We start from the raw sequence: 24,796 nt of genomic DNA, 5'->3' as shown, positions 1-24,796 counted from the left end.
TCATAGTGACCATTGTCTTCACAACGATGACGTAGAAACCAGATTCTCTTGTAATTCTAACAGTTGAAGCGGGCTGTCATTTTCAATTTAGAAACATTTTTGTTACTTTATTACGACAATAAATCACTCATTTTTCACATACTGATTCAATTTATTGTACTTAATATATTTTATTATTGCATTTAAAGCAGCTTGAAGTCTATGTACATGCATTATACAAAGTTTTTCTACAAAACATAACTACTCCTCCAATTTGAATTTTATCAATGATATTAGATATCTTGCAAAATCTCATCCCATTCAAGGCTTAGTGGACATCCTCTTGTAATTGCTACTACTACGTTTGGTACTTTTTTCTTTGTATCATTGCTGCTGCCGGCTCCATTATCTACTTCTAATAGTGTAAAAAAACCACTCTGTTTAGCTAGTATGTCTTGTCAAATAAAAAATTGTTGATAAAGAGTACATTCAAACTGTCCTCTCTCTGAACTATATTTTCTTACTAATATAAAATACATTGAAAATACAACCTTATATTAGATCTGGTTGGTACGGCTTGTTGCTAGGACCTCGTGGCTATGTGCAAATTAGATTCTCATAGAAGCATGTCAATGATCTGTAGCCTCTGTAGTAAAGTCATTCTGGTTGCTAGGGAAGGTCCGATGACTGGATCTGGTTGCTAGGTAAACCAGTTATGCAAATTCTGTGCCAATTCCGTTATGCTAAAGAGGTTTGTGGTATGATTTTTCAGAGCCTCAGAGAGTAGAATCAGGATTATAGGTAATTTTTAGAGGCCAAATAAGGGGCTGTTATCTGGAGTATTACCCACCCTCTACTACTACCATGCCTGCAGTCTATTCGTGAAAAAGATTTGCCAGGCTATCAAAAATACTTTAACGTATAATGTAGTTCCTGATGCTAAAACCTAAAGAATCGAGCATTTTCTAGTATCTAGTATTTAATATAGCATCTAGTAATTTGTCAATGTCATTTGTTATCTTCATCTTAGTCTTCCACAAATTCCCCTTTGCTTACTACTTAAAAATGGTGTCACATAAATTGGAGTATATTAATATTCAAAAAAATAAGTAAGAAGTTACCATACACAACATAGACGATAATTAACTGAATAAATTGGTAGAAAGGAAGAACAAATACTGTGTGCAACACACAAGTCACTACAGACAGTACAAACAACACTACAGGCGTACTCTGAGATAGTAGGTGGTTGCGAAGATTTATAAGCTGAGTGAATTGTAGTGATTTTTTTTAACACTCTATTCAATCTCGAGCCTGAAAAAAAAAAGATGTAATAAGTACCAATAGATCTACTTTTTATAAATGCAAAACCAAATTATGATTATATATTTACTGAAGGGTCGTACGTCACTAAAGACAATCCAAAATAGTATTACAGGATAATCCTGAGATATTTAATTGCCCCGAAGATTTATGATTTGAGTTAGCTGCAGTGAGTAGTGAGTCTAAAAGATTTATTTGCAGAGTTAGTATTCAATAGTCACAAAGATCTGTCTCTTAATATTTGAGTTTCAAGCACTATAGGTTTTTTGCTATATTTGAACCATTTTAACCAAGGGGGTAATCAACCACTTGGCTTCTGTGAATAAGTGCTTAGTCTAAAGTCTTCAATGGAAATAAATTAAAAATTGATTTAAAAATAGAAATATATTTCATCTCCTTTTGCCACTCAGAGAACATGTTATATTTGGAAAGTCTTTGTTGAATATAAGGTAATATGGGCTGCACTCTAATTCGGGTCTATATCCAATTCTGAGCTAAAAAAAATCTTCTACAGAGTGAGCTCTAGAAACTCTATTTGATAGTGACTTCTTAACAAATAGACAGCGTGCTTGAGCTTAAGAATATAGACTACGAGTCTTCTTCCGACAAACAGATTTACTTAGCACTTCTTGAATTACTGCACCCAATTTTTCGTTAAAATTATTAAAAGTTGTCCCACTGAACTGACATAAAAAAACCTGACTTATGGTACTTGCCAGGACGCTGTACAGAACGATGAGATCAGGCGTCTCTAGGTTGTCCTATCACTTACCAGGCTTGCAGCTTCTTCCACTAGGATCTGGGCTTGAACAAGGAGTTCATTTGCTATGACTTTCAACCTAGTGGGGGGGGGGAATCTCTTGGATGTTTCCAACCATACAGGATGAAGTCGAAATCAAACACAAACAGTGATGGAGTTTCATGTGACAAACGAAGAAGGGGGTCACACCAGCAAAAAGAGCGCTGGGCAAGCTGCGTCAAGAAAGGAGTTTGTGAAGTATGTGACAGGAGGGCTTAGTTGGTAACAAAGTCAGTCCATTGAAGATCTGGATTCATCAAATATATTAGGTCTGAGCGACATCTTCGGTGTAGAGGAAAAATTTTGTGGCCTGCCACATCTCTGCTCCATACAGTAATCCGGGACTGACTGAAGCAATGTGCTGTACTTTTTTGTCTTATTGAGAAATACAAACTAACAACAAGTACAAAATACAACATTCTGCTTTTTCTGCTATTGATTGATATGTCCTATAATTGTAAAACTTTTCTTTTTGTGCTACCTAAAAATAATTAATGCGGAACCGTCGTTTTTCGTCTTACGTCACAGAAAAAATAATACCTATCTTGAATTTTAGTCACTGTAATAGTTTTTGGTTTTTGAAAAAATCAAATAAACTTTAAGTAATTAACAAATAGACTTAAAATTAGCACTAATCGTTTTCTTCCAAGAGGTAGATTCTAAAAAAAGAAAAAAGAATCAAGGATTAAAATTTTATTCATCAGCCTAAGAATACCTGTCAATAGCCTCGAATAGTAATAGCACATTTTCCAGCGTTTGTCCCATCACCTCTGAAGTCTAAAGTTGCTAAGGAGTTGAATACAGATATTGCTCCAGATAGTGTGGCTCCACATCTTCTAAAAAATTATGAAGTAATTGTCTAGGTAAAAAAAAAATATTAAAAACTGTTTGTAAAAAGAGTCTTTTCAATAGTGTAGAACTATCAGAGAACAATGTGTTTTCCTTTTCATCATTTTATCCCCCCCCCCCCCTGACTTCGTCATATTGATTATGAAAATCTGGAAAGTGCTCTTTTGGCCGCAAATTCTGGGACACATCTCCCTTTTAAAGTTTGATCTAATTGAAGAATATGTCTTTGGCCCGAATGGTATTGAGTTAGGATTATAAGATAGTAATCTTAATACAAAAAATGTTGAAAAAACCTTTGAAAAAACAAAAATTGCCACAGGTCCAACTAAACATTATACAAATAGCCCATTTTAAAACAGAGGCTTAATAGAAATATTTAAGTTGATATGAAACCATGTTTTACCTTGTTGAAACCGAAGTGTACAAATATTTTAATCTATGCAATTGGTAGGACAAAAGATAGGGCTATTGCCCACCACCTCTCACCTCTGATGTTTGAAAGAATGAACATTATATCCACCTTTTCATTCGCAACCCATTAATGTTAATTAGCCCAATGGTCCTGAGTTATGTTAGGATATGAATTATCTTTCTTAAAATTATCGCTAGGTTTTCGTTCCTAGGGCTGTGTAAAGTGTTGCAGCAGCCTTGGGTCGGCATTATAGAGAAAGGTATAGTGTGAGTAACACTTTTATTTTATTTCTTAGCCGTAGCAGGGGTTTGTGTATCCTAGCTGCCAACCCCCTGAAAATCTTTTAAATGTTTTCAAGAAGAACAAAAGAGAGAGAGAGACGGAGAGAGAGAGAGAGAGAGAGAGAGAGAGAGAGAGAGAGAGAGAGAGAGAGAGAGAGAGAGAGAGAGAGAGAGAGAGAGAGAGAGAGAGAGAGAGAGAGAGAGAGAGAGAGAGAGAGAGAGAGAGAGAGAGAGAGAGAGAGAGAGAGAGAGAGAGAGAGAGAGAGAGAGAGAGAGAGAGAGAGAGAGAGAGAGAGAGAGAGAGAGAGAGAGAGAGAGAGAGAGAGAGAGAGAGAGAGAGAGAGAGAGAGAGAGAGAGAGAGAGAGAGAGAGAGAGAGAGAGAGAGAGAGAGAGAGAGAGAGAGAGAGAGAGAGAGAGAGACAGAGACAGAGACAGAGAGACAGGCAGACAGAGTGAGACAGAGAGAGAGAGAGAGAGAGGAAACGAAAGAAAGCCAGAGAAAGAAACAGAACAAACACATTTACAATTTTGCTATCAAAGAAAAGTCGCTGTAGATTGTCAAACTGACTTTTTGCATGGAATTGATGCTTCAAAGTAACTTGAAAGCAGATATTGACTCTATACAGATGTGACACATACAATATTATGTCCTTCTTTGAAGCAGGCTATCAAGTTGACATAAAATACACCTCATTGGCCTCACAGGTAGTTTTTTGGGGACCGAGAGCAAGCCATAAAAAAGTCAACGTCTTAAAAGAAGTTATGGATTAGAGTCATTTGTGGTTTTAATATAAAAACGTTTTTATTCAATAATTGTTTTTTTTTTATCCATGGAGGTATCCAACCCCTTCCATATTTGTATTCTCTTTATATTTAGATCCCGGCGCTGCGTTGATAAAGTAAGGCCGGTGGTGGTTGGGCCAAAATTAGCAGCGGCGGCACACCACCGGCGCGCCACCTGTGATTTCTTCGCACCGCCGCCGGTGAGATGTTGGCGACGCGCCACCGGCGCGACCAATGTTGACTGCAAATGTTTCATCAGTCTTTCTCAAATCCCAGCTTGAATTTACAACAGACTCGGGCCTATTCATGAGGTATTAGCTTCGTAAGTCACTGGCTGGACGCTGGTCTTCTTCGTTATTCATCAAGATAAGTAGCAATCTGGTAGAAATGAAATGGCTGTGGTGTTTCAGAACCCTTGCATAATAGTTGAAATAATAGATAATAGATTCGCCGTGGCATTCAATAGGGTCCATGGAACCTAACTAAAAGGGAGCATACACAAAAGCCAAATTAGGCCAGTAGCCTATGAGAAATCCAAAAATACCCAAGGCAACGAACAAGCCCCAGATGGGAGGCCCTGGGTCTATCAAAATATTTCAATATTTTGCCATGGAAATTAATATCATTTTCTTCTGTCTCCACTTTAAATGAAAAAAAAAAATTAGCTTTTTAGCATCACTGCTTTCAGGTAAAAAAATTGAGGTATTATCATTTTAAAATGACAACCCCCTATCCCTCCCCATTTAGGCAATAACATACAATTTTATTTTTAAATTAAAATTTTGGGGTCACTTCCATTTCAATCTTCAATTCCCCAACCTTGTACATACTCTATAGATAAATTTTGTCTCAATAGAAGGTTGTTTTTTTCTTGGGGGGGGGGAGGGGGTAAAAATTTTTCAGAAAGAAGATTGTGTTGTCTTTAATTTATCAGGCGTTCAATAATTATGTATTAAACATTAAAAAAATGTATCTAAAAATAGCAAAAGAAGGCAAAATTCTACGAACTTATGACTCAGCTGTCGCAACAATCTGTTGACTATCAATTTAAAAATCAAACTGAGCCTGTATAGTGTATGCGTTCTGTTCAACTTAAGAATAAAATTCTTGACTACAAATGATGTAAGAATCTTATGTCAATTGGGAAACTGCATTCGAAATGGTTTAATCTCATTAAACAGTTCGTGGTAACGAATGTAAGTACAGAGCAAGTCGGCTCAATAGTAACCGAAACTCTGAAAAACGGATACCAATTTCGATCCCAATAGATACTTCAAAAGAATCAAATTCTTATGTTGATTTCAAAAATATAAATTTTATCAAGTTTAGTGTTACCCATCAAAAGTTACGAGCCTGAGAATATTTGCCTTATTTTGAAAAAAGGGGGGAAACATCCACTAAAAGTCATAGAATCTTAATGAATCACACCATCAGATTCAGCGTACAAGATAACCCTATTTAGAAATTTAAAGCTCCTATATGCAAAAATGTGGATTTTTTTTTCTGCCAGAAGAAAGATCGCAGATGCGTGTTCATTTGATGATCGTATCGACCCAGTGGTCCTAAAATATCATGAGGCTCCTTCGAACGGAAATAAAAATTTCTAGTGCCCTTTTTAAGTGACAAAAAAATTGGAGGGCCACTAGGCACCCTCCAATCCTCATTTTTTCCCAAAGTCAACGGATCAAAATTTGAGATAGCCATTTTGTTTAGCATAGTCAAAAAATCTAATAACAATATCATAGGTGTAAAATGACCCGCCAGAGTCCCCGGGGGAAGGGATGCAAGTTCTGAACTTCGCCCATTGTTTACATATTGTATTTATTAATGGGAAGTATACATCCATTTTTCGGGGAGTGGGAGTTGTGCCTGGGGTGGATTTCTAAGAAGAAAATCTTCCTTTGGGAGGAAAATTTCTGATGAGTGAATATTCTAGGGGAAATGTTACACTGGGGGGTTTTAACAGAATTACTATACGAAATTCTTTTTAATTGTCTTACATTCTCTTTGCAAAATTGTTATGCAAATGTTCCGGGGGAATTATCCGGGGCCTTTTTCCCGCGCGTTTTGTTTTCTGGGAAATAATTTTCACGGAAGAGGGCATTTCTGGAGTGATCGAGAAACCGATTAGAGATTGAAGTCTTATTCCAATGAAAAAACACTAAGGAGTATTTTTCATGGTGAATCGTTCACAAGTAACTTTACGGAGAGGGGGGGATTGGAGATTCTCAGCGAGGAAGGAACTGTCTGGAGGGAATTTGAAGGGATGGGGTGCACTTTACGTTGGATGAAATTTCCACGATGAAGTGTTCCGTGAGGTGGTGGGGTATACTTCAGAGAGGGTGAGCCATGTTTACCGGCGTTTTTTTTTTAAAAACGAACAAAAATTATGTCAGATATGAAGGGTTACCCTCTCCTCAATACCTTATTCTTTATGCTAAAGTTTTACTGTTTGCTAAATTGAAACACAGGGGCTGTTTAATTAGAATAGGAAGCTTTTTAAACAGTACTAAGGTTTAGCGTAAAGAGCAAGGTATTGAGGAGGGGGCGACCCTTTCACATCTGGAATAAATCTACCAAAATCAATATGCAAATCGTGTTTTAATTTTTCATGTACGGTGAACCAAAATCGAACCTGTATTAGTTGAAAAACGTTCAGAAATGAAATAAGAAACAAGTTTTTTTTTAAACTGAAAATAAGGAGCTACATTAAAACTTAAAACAAACAGCAATTATTACGTATATGAAAGGGGCTGTCCCCTCCTCAACGCCTCGCTCTTAACGCTAAAGTTTGATTCTTTTTAACCACTCTACTTTTTAAAACAATAAAAACTTTGGCGTAAAGAGTTGAGGAGGGGACAGCCCCTTTCATATACGGAATAATTGCTGCTCGTTTTCATTTTTAACGTCACTTTTTACTTTCAGGTTTGTCAACATATGAAGGACCGTGTTTATTGCAATTGTATCTAACTGGTAAATATGCAAAGAAACATAAGAGACGAAAATTAACGAACGAGAGATTAGTGAAGAATTATGGTATTCAAAGTAATATTTGGCAGGGACAGTCACTAAAGATAAATCTACTAGGGGTGGCACCGTGGTTCGGTGATTTTCGGGGATTCGGGGAACCTAACTTTTTTTCGGATGACACATATATTTTCGGGGAAATCCCTGAAAATTCGGCGGTAGTGCAAGCCGTGCTTGATTTCTAACCAGGAAATTTGAAATACTTAACCCCACAAGAAATATTTAACGCGCCCGGGTCTATTTATATTATATATTGAGCTTGTAAAATGATCTTTTCTTTTTGGTACTTACTTGCTTACTCCTTGAATTGAAACATATGCATTTGAGCAATTTGGATCAAAATCTGGTACTGAGCAGCCAGTGTTGAATTGAAACTCTAGACGAGAAATTCCTGAACCCTTAAAAAGAGCAGAAATATTACATAGTCCAACATTGAAATTTTTTTCACCAAAATTCTGAATTTGATTTGAAAGCATTTTACCCGCAGGAAGGAAATATTCTTCACACTTAATAGTAAAAGAATCCGCGTATAAGAAAGGCATTGAAGCTTTTCAGAGGCAACACTGTAGCGTTGTCAATAGTAAAGGCTGTAGACTACATTTACACACTGCATTTACTTTTGCCGAGCACCAATAAACTTAAATATTTGCAATCCGCATGGAATAATGATTCTTTTAATTTATAGTAATTTAGAAAAGCTATTTTGAAAAATAGATTTTCTAAAGAAAAATAAACAAGTCATATTAAAGTTAAGAGGAGCAGAAATAAGGTCCTATAATAATTAAATCTTACAACAACCTGAAATTACTTTCAAAGAATAAACAAAACCCAAGACAAAGAAAAATTTAAATATAAAAATAAGTCAAACATAGATAGATAGATAGATAGATTTTGTTTCGGACAAATACAAACAACACAAATAATTAAATAAAGCCAACAGGGAGCTCGAAAGGAAGCCTAACAGTTATCACAATGAGTTCAAGTACACCAAAAAAATAAAGAAAAAGAAGATAAATCAAAAAATATCCTAACATATAGGAGGAGAAGGACACAGGAGGCTACCACAGCACGGCAAAATCTAAAAATAATACTAAGAAGCAAATTATCAAAAAGAATCACCCCATCATCAAAGGTTAACGATATATTCTACTAATTTAGTCTTTAAAAGTGATCGGCTATTAAGATTTTTATATTTAGTGTTTAATTTTAGCCTATATGCTATAGAACGGATTTGGTATCTTATTGAAAATCTATCTCTTTCACAATTAACCAAAGGGATTCAATACACTCCAAAATGGGGCGATGAAGAAGCGATTGAGCGAATAGGGAGGGGTAACAACAATTTGTGATTCATAAATATAACTCGCCGGAGACTGAACATCATAATGCCAGAGCGATAATTGCAAATCCCTAAGTTGATTAAGGTTTAATATGTGAAGAAATAAAAATAAATTTTTGGTTTTTAGAAAGATTTTGAAATCGTGCAGGACGATGAAAGAAAGTACCAAGGATTTTTACCGCAGTAGGGAGCTAGGTATTACTCGTGACAGTACATAATTTATGGATGTTTTTATGGTTTTTGTCACTGAGAATGAAAAAACAGGATTTTTCTCACTTTGATGTTTTTTCATGGTTTATTGATTCTAATGGGGTCAAGGTCAATTTATTTGTTGTTGTTTGTCTAGGTGTAATGACACTGGGGTGAAGTTTGCACATGCGCATTAACGGGGAGAGATGTATTGATTGCGTAATCGAAGGGGAAGTGGATTTCCGAAAAATTCGATAACGGGAACAGGATCACGTGTTTCTTCCTAAGCTAATCAGAGGGTCGGAAAAAGGGGGAAGTGGATTTCCGAGAACTTGATTTACATAAATGAAGGAGAGAGGATTTCCGAGAAATTGATTACATAAAAGAAGGGGACAGAATTTAGGAGAAATTGGTTATCATAATCGAGGGGAATTGTTGATCTATGAAAGAGGAAGTAGAAATGACATCATTTATGTCCTACGCATTTTGAGGGATTCTAAAGACATAGAAATTAAATTTTTAAATATGGATTCTCTGGTCTTACGTGACAGAGATAAATTGATATTCTATTTTTCAATACGACTACTTTAATCTTTTGGTCTGAGTGATAAATAGATATTCTATCGAAACCATAATAGTGTAGCTAGGAACATCTGAGAGATGAAGAGATTAAAGTGGGAAAGGGTTTCCTAGGAATTTCAAATGTGACAGCGCAGGGATGCTAGAACAAAAGGAACACGCAGAAATTACTTTTAGGGGATTATTTGGGTGAAACAGTTTGAGACATTTTAGAAGATTATTTGAGCGATACAGTTTGAGACATTTTAGAAGATGATTTGAGGTGAAACTCTGTGGTCGTTATAATACACAAGTTCCATTTGAACAGTGTTGTGATGTCCCATACCCCCATCCCAAAGGGCTCCCCTACCCCAACCCCAAAGGGCCCTATTCCCAGGGCCCCCAAAGGGCTCCCCGAGCCCCCAAAGGACCCCCGGGCCCCCGAATGCCCCCGGACCCCCCCCCCTCAAGTGCCCTCGGGGCCCAACATTTTTTAATACTTTTTTGAATCAATTTGTTTGCATGTCTGGGTTGATGATTCCAAGTTCAAGAATTTGTCTTTGTTGGTTTGTATATCTAAAGTGCCTGTTTCTCTGTTTGCATGTCTGAATATATTTGTTTGCATTTCTGGATTGGTGTTTGCAAGTCCAAGAATTTGTCTTTGTTGGTCTGAATGTCTAAAGTGCCTGTCTTTCTCTGTTTGTGTGTCTGATTCTATTTGTTTGCACGTCTGGGTTGGTGTTTGCAAGTCCAAGAATTTGTCTTTGTTGGTTTGAATGTCTATAATGCCTGTTTTTATCTGTTTGTGTGTCTGATTCTATTTGTTTGCATGTCTGGATTGGTGTATGCAAGTCCAAGAATTTGTCTTTGTTGGTTTGAATGTATAAAGTGCCTGTCTTTCTCTGTTTGTGTGTCTTATTCTATTTGTTTGAATGTTGGGTTGGTGTTTGCAAGTCCAAGAATTTGTCTTTATTGGTTTGAATGTCTAAAGTGTCATTCTTTCTCTGTTTGTGTGTCTGATTCTATTTGTTTGCAGGTCTAGGTTGATGTTTGCAAGTCCAAGAATTTGTCTTTGTTGGTTTGAATGTCTAAAGTGTCTGTCTTTCTCTGTTTGAGTGTCTGATTCTATTTGTTTGCATGTCTGGGTTGGTGTTTGCAAGTCCAAGAATTTGTCTTTGTTGGTTTGAATGTCTAAAGTGTCTGTCTTTCTCTGTTTGTGTGTCTGATTCTATTTGTTTGCATGTCTGGGTTGGTGTTTGCAAGTCCAAGTATTTGTTTTAATGGTTTGAATGTCTAAAGTGTCTGTCTTTCTCTGTTTGTGTGTCTGATTCTATTTGTTTGCATGTCTGGGTTGGTGTTTGCAAGTCCAAGAATTTGTCTTTGTTGGTTTGAATGTGTAAAGTGTCTGTCTTTCTCTGTTTTTGTGTTTGATTCTATTTGCTGGCATGTCTAGGTTGGTGTTTAAAAGTCCAAGTATTTGTCTTTGTTGGTTTGAATGTCTAAAGTGTCTGTCTTTCTCTGTTTGTGTGTCTGATTCAATTTGTTTGCAAGTCTGGGTTGGTGTTTGCGAGTCCAAGAATTTGTCTTTGTTGGCTTGAATGTCTAAAGTGTCTGTCTTTCTCTGTTTTTGTGTCTGATTCTATTTGTTTGCATTTCTGGGTTGGTGTTTGCATGTCCAAGTATTTGTTTTTTTGGTTTGAATGTCTAAACTGTCTGTCTTTCTCTGTTTGTGTGTCTGATTCTATTTGTTTGCATGTCTGGGTTGGTGTTTGCAAGTCTAAGAATTTGTCATTGTTGGTTTGAATGTCTAAAGTGTCTCTCTTTCTCTGTTTGTGTGTCTGATTCTATTTGTTTACATATCTGGGTTAGTGTTTGCAAGTCCAAGTATTTGTTTTTGTTGGTTTGAATGTCTAAAGTGTCTGTCCAAGTATTTGTATTTATTGGTTTGAATGTCTAAAGTGTCTGGTTTTCTCTGTTTGTGTGTCTGATTCTATTTGTTTGCATGTCTGGGTTGGTGTCTACAAGTCCAAGAATTTGTCTTTGTTGGTTTGAATGTCTAAAGTGTCTGTCTTTCTCTGTTGGTGCAAGTCCAAGTATTTGTCTTTGTTAGTTTGAATGTCTAAAGTGTCTGTCTTTCTCTGTTTGTGTGTCTGATTCTATTTGTTTGCATGTCTGGGTTGGTGTTTGCAAGTCCAAGAATTTGTCTTTTTTGGTTTGAAAGTCTAAAGTCCCTGTCTTTCTCTGTTTGTGTGTCTGATTCTATTTGTTTACATTTCTGGGTTTGTGTTTGCAAGTCCATGTATTTGTCTTTGTTGGTTTGAATGTCTAAAGTGTCTGTCTTTCTCTGTTAGTACGTCTGATTCTATTTGTTTGCATGTCTGGGTTGGTGTTTGTAAGACTAAGAATTTGTCATTGTTGGTTTGAATGTCTAAAGTGTCTGTGTTTCTCTGTTTGTGTGTCTGATTCTATTTGTTTGCATGTCTGGGTTGGTGTTTCCAAGTCTAAGTATTTGTATTTATTGGTTTGAATGTCTAAAGTGTCTGGATTTCTCTGTTTGTGTGTCTGATTCTATTTGTTTGCATGTGTGGGTTGGTGTTTACAAGTCCAAGAATTTGTCTTTGTTGGTTTGAATGTCTAAAGTGTCTATCTTTCTCTGTTTTTGTGTCTGATTCTATTTGTTTGCATATCAGGGTTGGTGTTTGCAATTCCAAGTATTTGTATTTGTTGGTTTAAATGTCTAAAGTGTCTGTGTTTCTCTGTTTATGTGTCTGATTCTATTTGTTTGCATGTCTGGGTTGGTGTTTACAAGTCCAAGAATTTGTCTTTGTTGATTTGAATGTCTAAAGTGTCTGTCTTTCTCTGTTTGTGTGTCTGATTCTATTTGTTTGCATGTCTGGGTTGGTGTTTTCAAGACTAAAAATTTGTCATTGTTGGTTTGAATGTCTAAAGTGTCTGTCTTTCTCTGTTTGTGTGTCTGATTCTATTTGTTTGCATGTCTGGGTTGGTGTTTTCAAGACTAAAAATTTGTCATTGTTGGTTTGAATGTCTAAAGTGTCTGTCTTTCTCTGTTTGTGTGTCTGATTCTATTTGTTTGCATGTCTGGGTTAGTGTTTGCAAGTCCAAGTATTTGTATTTTTTGGTTTGAATGTCTAAAGTGTCTGGCTTTCTCTGTTTTTGTGTCTAATTCTATTTGTTTGCATGTCTGGGTTGGTGTCTACAAGTCCAAGAATTTGTCTTTGTTGCTTTGAATGTCTAAAGTGTCTGTCTTTCTCTGTTTGTGTGTCTGAATCTATTTGTTTGCATGTCTGGGTTGGTGTTTGCATGTCTAAGTATTTGTCTTTTTTGGTTTGAATGTCTAAAGTGTCTGTCTTTCTCTGTTTGTGTGTCTGATTCTATTTGTTGGCATGTCTAGGTTGGTTTTTTGTCTTTGTTGTTTTGAATGTCTAAAGTGTCTGTCTTTCTCTGTTTGTGTGTCTGAATCTATTTGTTTGCATGTCTGGGTTGGTGTTTGCATGTCTAAGTATTTGTCTTTTTTGGTTTGAATGTCTAAAGTGTCTGTCTTTCTCTGTTTGTGTGTCTAATTCTATTTGTTTGCATGTCTGGGTTGGTGTTTGCAAGTCTAAGAATTTGTCATTGTTGGTTTGAATGTCTAAAGTGTCTGTCCTTCTCTGTTTTTGTGTGATTCTATTTGTTTGCATGTCTGGGTTGGTGTTTGCAAGTCCAAGTATTTGTATTAATTGGTTTGAATGTCTAAAGTGTCTGGTTTTCTCTGTTTGTGAGTCTGATTCTATTTGTTTGCATGTCTGGGTTGGTGTCTACAAGTCCAAGAATTTGTCTTTGTTGGTTTGAATGTCTAAAGTGTCTGTCTTTCTCTGTTTTTGCAAGTCCAAGTATTTGTCTTTGTTGGTTTGAATGTCTAATGTGTCTGTCTTTCTCTGATTGTGTGTCTGATTCTATTTGTTTGCATGTCAGGGTTGGTGTTTGCAAGTCCAAGAATTTGTCATTGTTGGTTTGAATGTCTAATGTGTCTGTCTTTCTCTGTTTGTGTGTCTGATTCTATTTGTTTGCATATCTAGGTTGTTTTTTTGCAAGTCCAAGAATTTGTCATTGTTTATTTGAATGTCTAAAGTGTCTGTCTTTCTCTGTTTGTGTGTCTGATTCTATTTGTTTGCATGTCTGGGTTTGTGTTTTCAAGACTAATAATTTGTCATTGTTGGTTTGAATGTCTAAAGTGTCTGTCTTTCTCTGTTTGTGTGTCTGATTCTATTTGTTTACATGTCTGGGTTTGTGTTTTCAAGACCAAAAATTTGTCATTGTTGGTTTGAATGTCTAAAGTGTCTGTCTTTCTCTGTTTGTGTGTCTGATTCTATTTGTTTACATGTCTGGGTTAGTGTTTGCAAGTCCAAGTATTTGTATTTTTTGGTTTGAATGTCTAAAGTGTCTGTCTTTCTCTGTTTTTGTGTCTAATTCTATTTGTTTGCATGTCTGGGTTGGTGTCTACAAGTCCAAGAATTTGTCTTTGTTGCTTTGAATGTCTAAAGTGTCTGTCTTTCTCTGTTTGTGTGTCTGAATCTATTTGTTTGCATGTCTGGGTTGGTGTTTGCATGTCTAAGTATTTGTCTTTTTTGGTTTGAATGTCTAAAGTGTCTGTCTTTCTCTGTTTGTGTGTCTGATTCTATTTGTTTGCATGTCTAGGTTGGTTTTTTGTCTTTGTTGCTTTGAATGTCCAAAGTGTCTGTCTTTCTCTGTTTGTGTGTCTGAATCTATTTGTTTGCATGTCTGGGTTGGTGTTTGCAAGTCTAAGTATTTGTCTTTTTTGGTTTGAATGTCTAAAGTGTCTGTCTTTCTCTGTTTGTGTGTCTAATTCTATTTGTTTGCATGTCTGGGTTGGTGTTTGCAAGTCTAAGAATTTGTCATTGTTGGTTTGAATGTCTAAAGTGTCTGTGTTTCTCTGTTTGTGTGTCTGATTCTATTTGTTTGCATGTCTGGGTTGGTGTTTGCAAGTCCAAGTATTTGTATTAATTGGTTTGAATGTCTAAAGTGTCTGGTTTTCTCTGTTTGTGTGTCTGATTCTATTTGTTTGCATGTCTGGGTTGGTGTTTGCAAGTCCAAGTATTTGTATTTGTTGGTTTGAATGTCTAAAGTGTCTGTCTTTCTCGGTTTGTGTGTCTGATTCTATTTGTTTGCATGTCTGGGTTGGTTTCTGCAAGTCCAAGTATTGGTGTTTGTTGGTTTGAATGTCTAAAGTGTCTGTCTTTCTCTGTTTGTGTGTCTGATTCTATTTGTTTGCATGTCTGGGTTGGTGTTTGCAAATCTAAGAATTTGTCATTGTTGGTTTGAATGTTTAAAGTGTCTGTCTTTCTCTGTTTGTGTGTCTGATTCTATTTGTTTACATATCTGGGTTAGTGTTTGCAAGTCCAGTATTTGTATTTGTTGGTTTGAATGTCTAAAGTGTCTGGCTTTCTCTGTTTGTGTGTCTGATTCTATTTTTTTGCATGTCTGGGTTAGTGTGTACAAGTCAAAGAATTTTTCTTTGTTGGTTTGAATGTCTAAAGTGTCTGTGTTTCTCTTTTTGTGTATCTGATTCTATTTGTTTGCATGTCTGGGTTGGTGTTTGCATGTCTAAGTATTTGTCTTTGTTGGTTTGAATGTCTAAAGTGTCTCTCTTTCTCTGTTTGTGTGTCTAATTCTATTTGTTTGCATGTCTAGGTTGGTTTTTGCAAGTCCAAGAATTTGTCTTTATTGGTTTGAATGTCTAAAGTGTCAGTCTTTCTCTGTTTATGTGTCTGATTCTATTTGTTTGCTTGTCTGGGTTTGTATTTAAAAGTCCAAGTATTTTTCTTTGTTGGTTTGAATATCTAAAGTGTCTTTCTTTCTCTGTTTGTGTGTATGATTCTATTTGTTTGCATGTCTGGGTTGGTGTTTGCAAGTCCAAGAATTTGTCTTTGTTGGTTTCAATGTCTATAGTGTCTGTTTTTCTCTGTTTGTGTGTCTGATTCTTTTTGTTTGCATGTCTGGGTTGTTGTTTGCAAGTCCAAGAATTTGTCTTTGTTGGTTTGAATGTCTAAAGTGTCTGTGCTTCTCTGTTTGTGTGTCTGATGCTATTTGTTTGCATGTCTGGGTTGGTGTTTACAAGTCCAAGTATTTGTCTTTGTTGGGTTGAATGTCTAAAGTGTCTATCTTTCTCTGTTTGTGTGTCTGATTCTATTTGTTTTCATGTCTGGGTTGGTGTTTGCAAGTCCAGGAATATGTCTCTGTTGGTTTGAATGTCTAAAGTGTCTGTCTTTCTCTGTTTGTGTGTCTGAATCTATTTGTTTGCATGTCTTGGTTGGTGTTTGCAAGTCAAAGAATTTGTCTTTGTTGGTTTGAATTTCTAAAGTGTCTGTGTTTCTCTGTTTATATGTCTGATTCTATTTGTTTTCATGTCTGGGTTGGTGTTCGCAAGTCCAAGAATTTGTCTTTGTTGGTTTGAATGTCTAAAGTGTCTGTCTTTCTCTGTTTGTGTGTCTGATTCTGTTTGTTTGCATTTCTGGGTTGGTGTTTGCAAGTCCAAGTATTTGTCTTTGCTGGTTTGAATTCTAAAGTGTATGTCTTTCACTGTTTGTGTGTCTGATTCTATTTGGTTGTATGTCTTGGCTGATGTTGGCAAGCCCAAGTATTTGTCTGTGTTGGTTTTAATATCTAAAGTGTATTTCTTTCTCTATTTGTATTGCTGATTATTCTTAAGTTAATATTTAGTTGTATGACTGTAGGCCAAAGTATATGTTTTTTTTGGTTAGATTGTCCGTAATGTCTGTCCTTCTCTGTTTGTGTGTCTGATTCTCTTCGTACGCATGTCGGGGTTGGTGTTTGCAAGTCCAAGTATTTGTTTTATTGGTTTGAGTGTCTAAAGTGTCTGTCTTTCTCTGTTTGTGTGTCTGATTCTATTTGTTTGTATGTTTGGGTTGGTGTTTGCAAGTCCAAGAATTTGTCTTTGTTGGTTTGAATGTCTAAAGGTTCTGTCTTTCTCTGTTTGTGTGTCTGATTCTATTTGTTTGCATGTCCGGAATGGTGTTAGCAAGTCCAAGAATTTTTCTTTGTTGGTTTGAATGTCTAAAGTGTCTGTTTCTCTCTGTTTCTATGTCTGATTCTATTTGTTTACTTGTCTGGGTTGGTGTTTACAAGTCCAAGAATTTGTCTTTGTTGGTTTGAATGTCTAAAGTGTCTGTCTTTCTCTGTTTGTGTGTCTGATTCTATTTGTTTGCATGTCTGGGTTGGTGTTTGCAAGTCCAAGTATTTGTTTTATTGGTTTGAGTGTCTAAAGTGTCTGTCTTTCTCTGTTTGTGTGTGTGATTCTATTTGTTTGTATGTTTGGGTCGGTGTTCGCAAGTCCAACTATTTGTCTTTGTTGGTTTGAATACCTAAACTACCTGTCTTTTTCTGTTTATGCGTCTGATTCTATTTGTTTGCATGTCTGGGTTGATGTTTGCAAGTCCAAGAATTTGTCTTTGTTGGTTTGAATGTCTAAAGTGTCTGTCTTTCTCTGTTTGTGTGTTTGATTCTATTTGTTTGCATGTATGGGTTGGTGTTTGCATGTCCAAGTAATTGTCTTTGTTGGTTTAAATGTAGAAAGTGTCTGTCTTTCTCTGTTTGTGTGTCTGATTCTATTTGTTTGCATGTCTGGGTTGGTGTTTGCAAGTCCAAGAATTTGTCATTGTTGGTTTGAATGGCTAAAGTGTCTGTCTTTTTGTTTGTTTGTCTGATTCTATTTGTTTACATGTCTGGGTTAGTGTTTGCAAGTCCAAGTATTTGTCTTTGTTGGTTTGAATGTCTAAAGTGTCTGTCTTTCTCTGTTTGTATGTCTGATTCTATTTGTTTGCATGTCTGGGTTGGTGTTTGCAAGTCTAAGAATTTGTCATTATTTGATTGAATGTCTAAAGAGTCTGTCTTTCTCTGTTTGTATGTCTGATTCTAATTTTTTGCATGTCTGGGTTTGTGTTTGCAAGTCCAAGAATTTGTCTTTGTTGGTTTGAATGTCTAAAGTGTCTGTCTTTCTCTTTTTGTTTGTCTGTTTCTATTTGTTTGCATGTCTGGGTTGTTGTTTTCAAGTCCAAGAATTTGTCTTTGTTGGTTTGAATGTCTAAAGTGTCTGTGTTTCTCTTTTTGTGTGTCTGATTCTATTTGTTTGCATGTCTGGGTTGGTGTTTAGAAGTCCAAGTATTTGTCTTTGTTGGTTTGAATGTCTAAAGTGTCAGTCTTTCTCTGATTTTGTGTCTGATTCTATTTGTTTGCATGTCTTGGTTGGTGTTTACAAGTCCAAGTATTTGGCTTTGTTCGGTTGAATGTCTAAAGTGTCTATCTTTCTCTGTTTGTGTGTCTGATTCTATTTGTTTGCAAGTCTTGGTTGATGTTTGCAAGTCCAAGAATTTGTCTTTGTTGGTTTGAATGTCTAAAGTGTCTGTGTTTCTCTTTTTGTGTGTCTGATTCTATTTGTTTGCATGTCTGGGTTGGTGTTTAGAAGTCCAAGTATTTGTCTTTGTTGGGTTGAATGTCTAAAGTGTCTGTCTTTCTCTGTTTGTATGTCTGATTCTATTTGTTTGCATGTCTGGGTTGGTGTTTGCAAGTCCAAGAATTTGTCATTATTTGATTGAATGTCTAAAGAGTCTGTCTATCTCTGTTTGTATGTCTGATTCTAATTTTTTGCATGTCTGGGTTTGTGTTTGCAACTCCAAGAATTTGTCTTTGTTGGTTTGAATGTCTAAAGTGTCTGTCTTTATCTGTTTGGGTGTGTGATTCTATTTGTTTGCATGTCTGGGTTGATGTTTGCAAGTCCAAGAATTTGTCTTTGTTGGTTTGAATGTCTATAGTGTCTGTGTTTCTCTGTTTGTGTGTCTGATTCTATTTGTTTGCATGTCTGGGTTGGTGTTTAGAAGTCCAAGTATTTGTCTTTGTTGGTTTGAATGTCTAAAGTGTCAGTCTTTCTCTGATTTTGTGTCTGATTCTATTTGTTTGCATGTCTTGGTTGGTGTTTACAAGTCCAAGTATTTGGCTTTGTTCGGTTGAATGTCTAAAGTGTCTATCTTTCTCTGTTTGTGTGTCTGATTCTATTTGTTTGCAAGTCTTGGTTGATGTTTGCAAGTCCAAGAGTTTGTCTTTGTTGTTTTGAATGTCTAAAGTGTCAGTCTTTCTCTGTTTGTGTGTCTGATTCTATTTGTTTGCATGTCTGGGTTGGTGTTTAAAAGTCCAAGTATTTGTCTTTGTTGGGTTGAATGTCTAAAGTATCTCTCTTTCTCTGTTTGTGTGTCTGATTCTATTTGTTTGCCTGTCTGGGTTGGTGTTTGCAAGTCCAAGAATTTGTCTTTGTTGGTTTGAATGCCTAAAGTGTCTGTCTTTCTTGTTTCTGTGTCTGATTCTATTTGTTTGCATGTCTGGGTTGATATTTGCAAGTCCAAGAATTTTTCTTTGTTGGTTTGAATGTCTAAAGTGTCTGTCTTTCTCTGTTTGTGTGTCTAATTCTATTTGCATGCATGTCTGGGTTGGTGTTTGCAAGTCCAAGAATTTGTCTTTGTGGGTTTGAATGTCTAAAGTGTCTGTCTTTCTCTGTTTATGTGTATGATTCTATTTGTTTGCATGCCTGGGTTGGTGTTTGCAAGTCCAAGTATCTATCTTTGCTGGTTTGAATGTCTAAAGTGTCTGTCTTTCTCTGTTTGTGTGTCTGATTCTATTTGTTTGCATGTCTGGGTTGGTGTTTGCAAGTCAAAGACTTTGTCATTGTTGGTATGAATGTTTAAAGTGTCTGTCTTACTTTGTTTGTGTGTCTGATTCTATTTGTTTGCATGTCTGGGTTGATGTTTGCAAGTCCAAGAATTTATCTTTGTTTGTTTGTATGTCTAAAGTGTCTGTCTTTCTCTGTTTACATGTCTGATTCTATTTTTTTGCAAGTCTTGGTTGGTTTTTGCAAGTCCAAGTATTTGTCTTTGTTGGTTTGAATGTATAAAATATCTGTCTTTCTCTGTTTGTGTGTCTGATTCTATTTGTATGCATGTCTGGGTTAGAAGAAGATGAAGAAGATTTTATTTGAATAAATCAACATAACAAAAAAACATATAACCCCAACAGAGAGCAAAGCTCGTAAAATTGGGTAGTAATAAAAAAAAAAAAAAAAAAACAAACAAAAAAAAAAAAAAATATTTCCTCATCATAACAAAAGAGAGAAAGAAAAAAAACCTGGTTAAAGAAAAAAACAAAAAACATAACAAACATAAAGAAAATAAACGCTGGACAAGTGGGGCATGGAAGGCTATCCCAACATGGGTAACAAATATAAACAAAAAAAATAATAATAATAATAAAAAATTTCTATTCCACCATCACAGGTCAATACATAATTTTAATATTTTCTTCCTTAGAACTGATATTTGCCGAGGGTTGGTGTTTGCATGTCCAAGTATTTGTCTTTGTTGGTTTGAATGTCTAAAGTGTCTGTTTTTCTCTGTTTGTGTGTCTGATTCTATTTGTTTGCATGTCTGGGTTGGTATTTGCAAGTCGAAGAATTTTTCATTGTTGGTTTGAATGTCTAAAGTGTCTGTATTTCTCTTTTTGTGTGTCTGATTCTATTTGTTTGCATGTCTGGGTTGGTGTTTGCAAGTCTAAGTATTTGTCTTTGTTGGTTTGAAGGTCTAAAGTGTCTGTCTTTCTCTGTTTTGTGTGGCTGATTCTATTTGTTTGCATGTCTGGTTTGGTGTTTGCAAGTCCAAGAATTTATCTTTGGTGGTTTGACTGTCTAAAGTCTCTGTCTTTCTCTGTTTGTGTTTCTGATTCTATTTGTTTGCATGTCTGGGTTGGTTTTTGAAAGTCCAAGAATTTATCTTTGTTGATTTGAATGCCTAAAGTGTCTTTCCTTCTCTGTTTGTGTGTCTGATTCTAATTTTTGTATGTCTGGTTTGGTATTTGCAAGCCCAAGAATTTTTTTTTGTTTATTTGAATGTATAAAGTTTCTGCCTTTCTCTGTTTTTGTGTCTGATTCTATTTGTTTGCATGTCTGGGTTTTCGTTTGCAAGTCCAAGTATTTGTCTTTGTTGGTTTGAATGTATAAAGTGTCTGTCTTTCTCTGTTTTTGTGTCTGATTCTATTTGTTTGCATGTCTTTGTTGGTGCTTGCAAGTCCAAGAATTTGTCTTTGTTGGTTTGAATGTCTAAAGTGTCTGTTTTTCTCTGTTTGTGTGTCTGATTCTATTTTTTTCAGGTCTGGGTTTGTGTTTGCAAGTCCAGGAATTTGTCTTTGTATGTTTGAATGTCTAAAGTGTCTGTCTTTCTCTGTTTTTGTGTCTGATTCTATTTATTTGCATGTCTGGGTTGGTGTTTCCAAGTCCAAGTATTTGTCTTTGTTGGTTTGAATGCCTAAAGTTTCTGTCTTTCTCTATTTCGGTGTCTGATTCTATTTGTTTGCATGTATGGGTTTCTGTTTGCAAGTTCAAGAATTTTTCTTTTGTTGTTTTAATGTCTAAAGTGTCTGTCTTTCTCTGTTTGTGTGGCTGATTCTATTTGTTTGCATGTCTGGGTTGGTGTTTGCAAGTCCAATTATTTGTCTTTGCTGGTTTGAATTTCTAAAGTTTCTGTCTTTCTCTTTTTGTGTGTCTTATTTTATTTGTTTTCATGTATGGGTTGGTGTTTTCAAGTCCAAGAATTTGTCTTTGTTGGTTTGAATGTCTAAAGTGTCTGTCTTTCTATGTTTGTGTGTCTGATTCTATTTGATTTCATGTCTGAGTTGGTGTTTGCAAGTCCAAGTAATTGTCTTTGCTGGTTTGAATGTCTAAAGTGTCTGTCTTTCTCTGTTTGTGTGTCTGATTCTATTTGTTTGCTTGTCTGGGTTGGTGTTTGCAAGTCCAAGTATTTGTCTTTGGTGGTTTGACTGTCTAAAGTATCTGTCTTTCTCTGTTTTGGTGTCTGATTCTATTTATTTGCATGTCTGGGTTTTCGTTTGCAAGTCCAATTATTTGTCTTTTTTGGTTTGAATGTCTAAAGTGTCTGTCTTTCTCTGTTTTTGTGTATGATTCTATTTGTTTGCATGTCTGGGTTGGTGTTTGCAAGTCCAAGTATTTGTCTTTGCTGGTTTGAATGTCTAAAGTGTCTGTCTTTCTCTTTTTGTGTGTCTGATTCTATTTATTTGCATGTCTGGGTTGGAGTTTGCAAGTCCAAGAATTTGTCTTTGTTGGTTTGAATGTCTAAAGTGTCTGTGTTTCTCTGTTTATGTGTCTGATTCTATTTGTTTGCATGTCTGGGTTGGTATTTACAAGTCCAAGTATTTGTCTTTGTTGGGTTGAATATCTAAAGTGTCTATCTTTCTCTGTTTGTGTGTCTGATTCTATTTTTTTGCATATCCGAGTTGGTGTTTGCAAGTCCAAGTATTTGTCTTTGTTGGTTTGAATTCCTAAAGGGTCTTTCTTTCTCTGTTTGTGTGTCTGATTCTATTTGTTTGCATGTCTGTGTTGGTGTTTGCAAGTCCAAGTATCTGTCTTTGTAGGTTTGAATGTCTAATGTGTCGATCTTTCTCAGTTTGTGTGTCTGATTCTATTTGTTTGCATGTCTGGGTTTATGTTTGCAAGTCAAAGAATTTGTCTTTGTTAGTTAGAATATCCAAAGTGTCTGTCTTTCTATGTTTATGTGTCTGAATCTATTTGTATGCATGTCTGGATTGATATTTGCAAGTCCAAGAATTTGTCTTTGTTGGATTGAATGTCTAAAGTGTCTGTCTTTCTCTGTTTGTGTGTCTAATTCTATTTGCATGCATGTCTGGGTTGGTGTTTGCAAGTCCAAGTATTTGTCTTTGTTGGTTTGAATGTTTAAAGTGTCTGTCTTTCTCTGTTTGTGTGTCTGATTCTATTTGTATGCATGTCTGGGTTGGTGTTTGCATGTCCAAGTATTTGTCTTTGTTGGTTTGAATGTCTAAAGTGTCTGCTTTTCTCTGTTTGTGTGTCTGATTCTATTTATTTGCATGGCTGGGTTGGTGTTTGCAAGTCGAAGAATTTTTCATTGTTGGTTTGAATGTATAAAGTGTCTGTCTTTCTCTGTTTGTTTGTCTGATTATATTTGTTTGCTTGTCTGGTTTGGTGTTTGCAAGTCCAAGTATTTGTCTTTGTTGATTTGAATGACTAAAGTGTCTGTCTTTGTCTGTTTATGTGACTGATTCTTTTTTTTTGCATGTCTGGGTTGGTGTTTGCAAGTCCAAGAATTTATCTTTGGTGGTTTGAATGTCTAAAGTCTCTGTCTTTCTCTGTTTGTGTTTCTGATTCTATTTGTTTGCATGTCTGGGTTGGTTTTTGCAAGTCCAAGTATTTGTCTTTGTTGGTTTGATTGTCTAGTGTTGCTGTTTTTCTCTATTTGTGTGTTTGATTCTATTAGTTTAAATGTCTGGGTTGGTGTTTGCAAGTCCAAGTATTTGTCTGTGTTGGTTTGACTGTCTAAAGTATCTGTCTTTCTCTGTTTGTGTGTCTGATTCTATTTGTTTGCATGTCTGGGTTTTCGTTTGCAAGTCCAAGTATTTGTATTTTTTGGTTTGAATGTATAAAGTGTCTGTCTTTCTCTGTTTATGTGTCTGATTCTATTTGTTTGCATGTCTGGGTTGGTGTTTGCTAGCCCAAGTATTTGTCTTTGTTGGTTTGAATGTCTAAAGTGTCTGTCTTTCTCTGTTTGTGTGTCTGATTCTATTTGTTTGCATGTCAGGGTTGGTGTTTGCAAGTCCAGGAATTTGTCTTTGTATGTTTGAATGTCTAAAGTGTCTGTCTTTCTCTGTTTTTGAGTCTGATTCTATTTGTTTGCATGTCTGGGTTGGTGTTTGCAAGTCCAAGTATTTGTCTTTATTGGTTTGAATGTCTAAAGTGTCTGTCTTTCTCTGTTTGTGTGTCTGATTCTATTTGTTTGCATGTCTGGGTTGTTGTTTGCAAGTCCAAGAATTTGTCTTTGTTGGTTTGAATGTCTAAAGTGTCTGTCTTTCTCTGTTTGTGAGTCTGATTCTATTTGTTTGCATGTCTGAGTTGGTGTTTGCAAGTCCAAGTATTTTTCTTTGTATGTTTAAATGTCTAAAGTGTCTGTCTTTCTCTGTTTGTGTGTCTGATTCTATTTGTTTGCATGTCTGGGTTGGTGTTTGCAAGTTCAAGTATTTGTCTTTGTTGGTTTGAATGTCTAAAGTGTCTGTCTTTCTCTGTTTGTGTGTCTGATTCTATTTGTTTACATGCCTGGGTTGGTGTATGAAAGTCCAAGAATTTGTCTTTGTTGGTTTGAATGTCTAAAGAGCCTGTCTTTCTCTTTTTGTGTGTCTAATTCTATTTGTTTGCATGTCTGGGTTGGTGTTTGCAAGTCCAAGTATTTGTCTGTGTTGGTTTGACTGTCTAAAGTATCTGTCTATCTCTGTTTGGGTCTCTGATTCTATTTATTTGCATGTTTGGGTTGGTGTTCGCAAGTCCAAGAATTTGTATTTGTTGGTTTGAATGTCTAAAGTGTCTGTGTTTCTCTGTTTGTGTGTCTGATTCTATATGTTTGCATGTCTGGGTTGGTGTTTGCAAGTCCAAGAATTTGTCTTTGTGGGTTTGAATGTCTAAAATGTCTGTCCTTCTCTGTTTGTGTATCTGATTCTATTTGTTTGCATGTCTGGGCTGTTGTTTGCAAGTTCAAGTATTTGTCTTTGTTGTTTTGAATGTCTAAAGTGTCTGTCTTTCTCTGTTTGTGTGTCTGACTCTATTTGTTCGCATGTCTGGGTCGATGTTTGCAAGTCCAAGTATTTGTCTTTGTTGGTTTGAATGTCTAATGTATCTATCTTTTTCTGTTTGTATGTCTGAATCTATTTGTTTGCATGTCTGGGTTGGTGTTTGCAAGTTCAAGAATTTGTCGTTGTTGGTTTGAATTTCTAAAGTGTCTGTCTTTCTCTGTTTGTTTGTCTGATTGTATTTGTTTGCATGTCTGGGTTGGTGTTTGCAAGTCCAAGTATTTGTCTTTGTCGGTTTGAATGTTTAAAGTGTCTTACGTGCGCGCACACACGGAAACATCAAAACCATGGGGTTCTCAAACATGCTGAATCTGAAATTGTAATTTTCAAGAAGACTCTTTAACCTTTTAGATTTAACTTACCCTTTTAGGGTTGACCTTTTAGGGTTCTCCTACATACTGAACCTCAAAGTGTGTTCTCCGAAATGCTGACTCTGAAACTGTAATTTTTATGGAGATTGTTTGACCCTTTGGGGTTAATTTACACTAGGTTACGTGCATTAGTTCATTTTTTTACT

At 36.0% G+C, this 24,796-nt stretch overlaps 1 protein-coding gene across 2 annotated transcripts in view; it reads right to left on the bottom strand.

Moving 5' to 3' along the window:
* Window positions 1-1,078: 1,078 nt before the first annotated feature.
* LOC148943512 (uncharacterized) overlaps window positions 1,079-24,796 on the bottom strand; it is a 204,707-nt gene continuing 180,989 nt past the window's right edge. Inside the window, exons 5-7 of one of the 2 annotated variants that reach the window (XM_089101541.1) lie at window positions 7,746-7,852; window positions 2,817-2,937; window positions 1,079-1,293 (exon numbers count right to left, since the gene is read on the bottom strand). In XM_089101541.1, the coding sequence (XP_088957667.1) occupies window positions 2,820-2,937; window positions 7,746-7,852 (225 nt within the window). In that variant the 3' untranslated portion in view covers window positions 1,079-1,293; window positions 2,817-2,819. Of the gene's footprint in view, window positions 1,294-2,779; window positions 2,938-7,745; window positions 7,853-24,796 lie in introns of those variants that run through there. The other variant, XM_089101542.1, reaches the window with a different exon arrangement.

The sequence above is a fragment of the Artemia sp. Qi Xiang Cuo genome, chromosome 15, assembly GCF_049724085.1.
Source record: "Artemia sp. Qi Xiang Cuo chromosome 15, ASM4972408v1, whole genome shotgun sequence".
Taxonomy (NCBI): domain Eukaryota; kingdom Metazoa; phylum Arthropoda; class Branchiopoda; order Anostraca; family Artemiidae; genus Artemia; species Artemia sp. Qi Xiang Cuo.
This window is presented reverse-complemented; position numbering and strand designations above follow the sequence as displayed.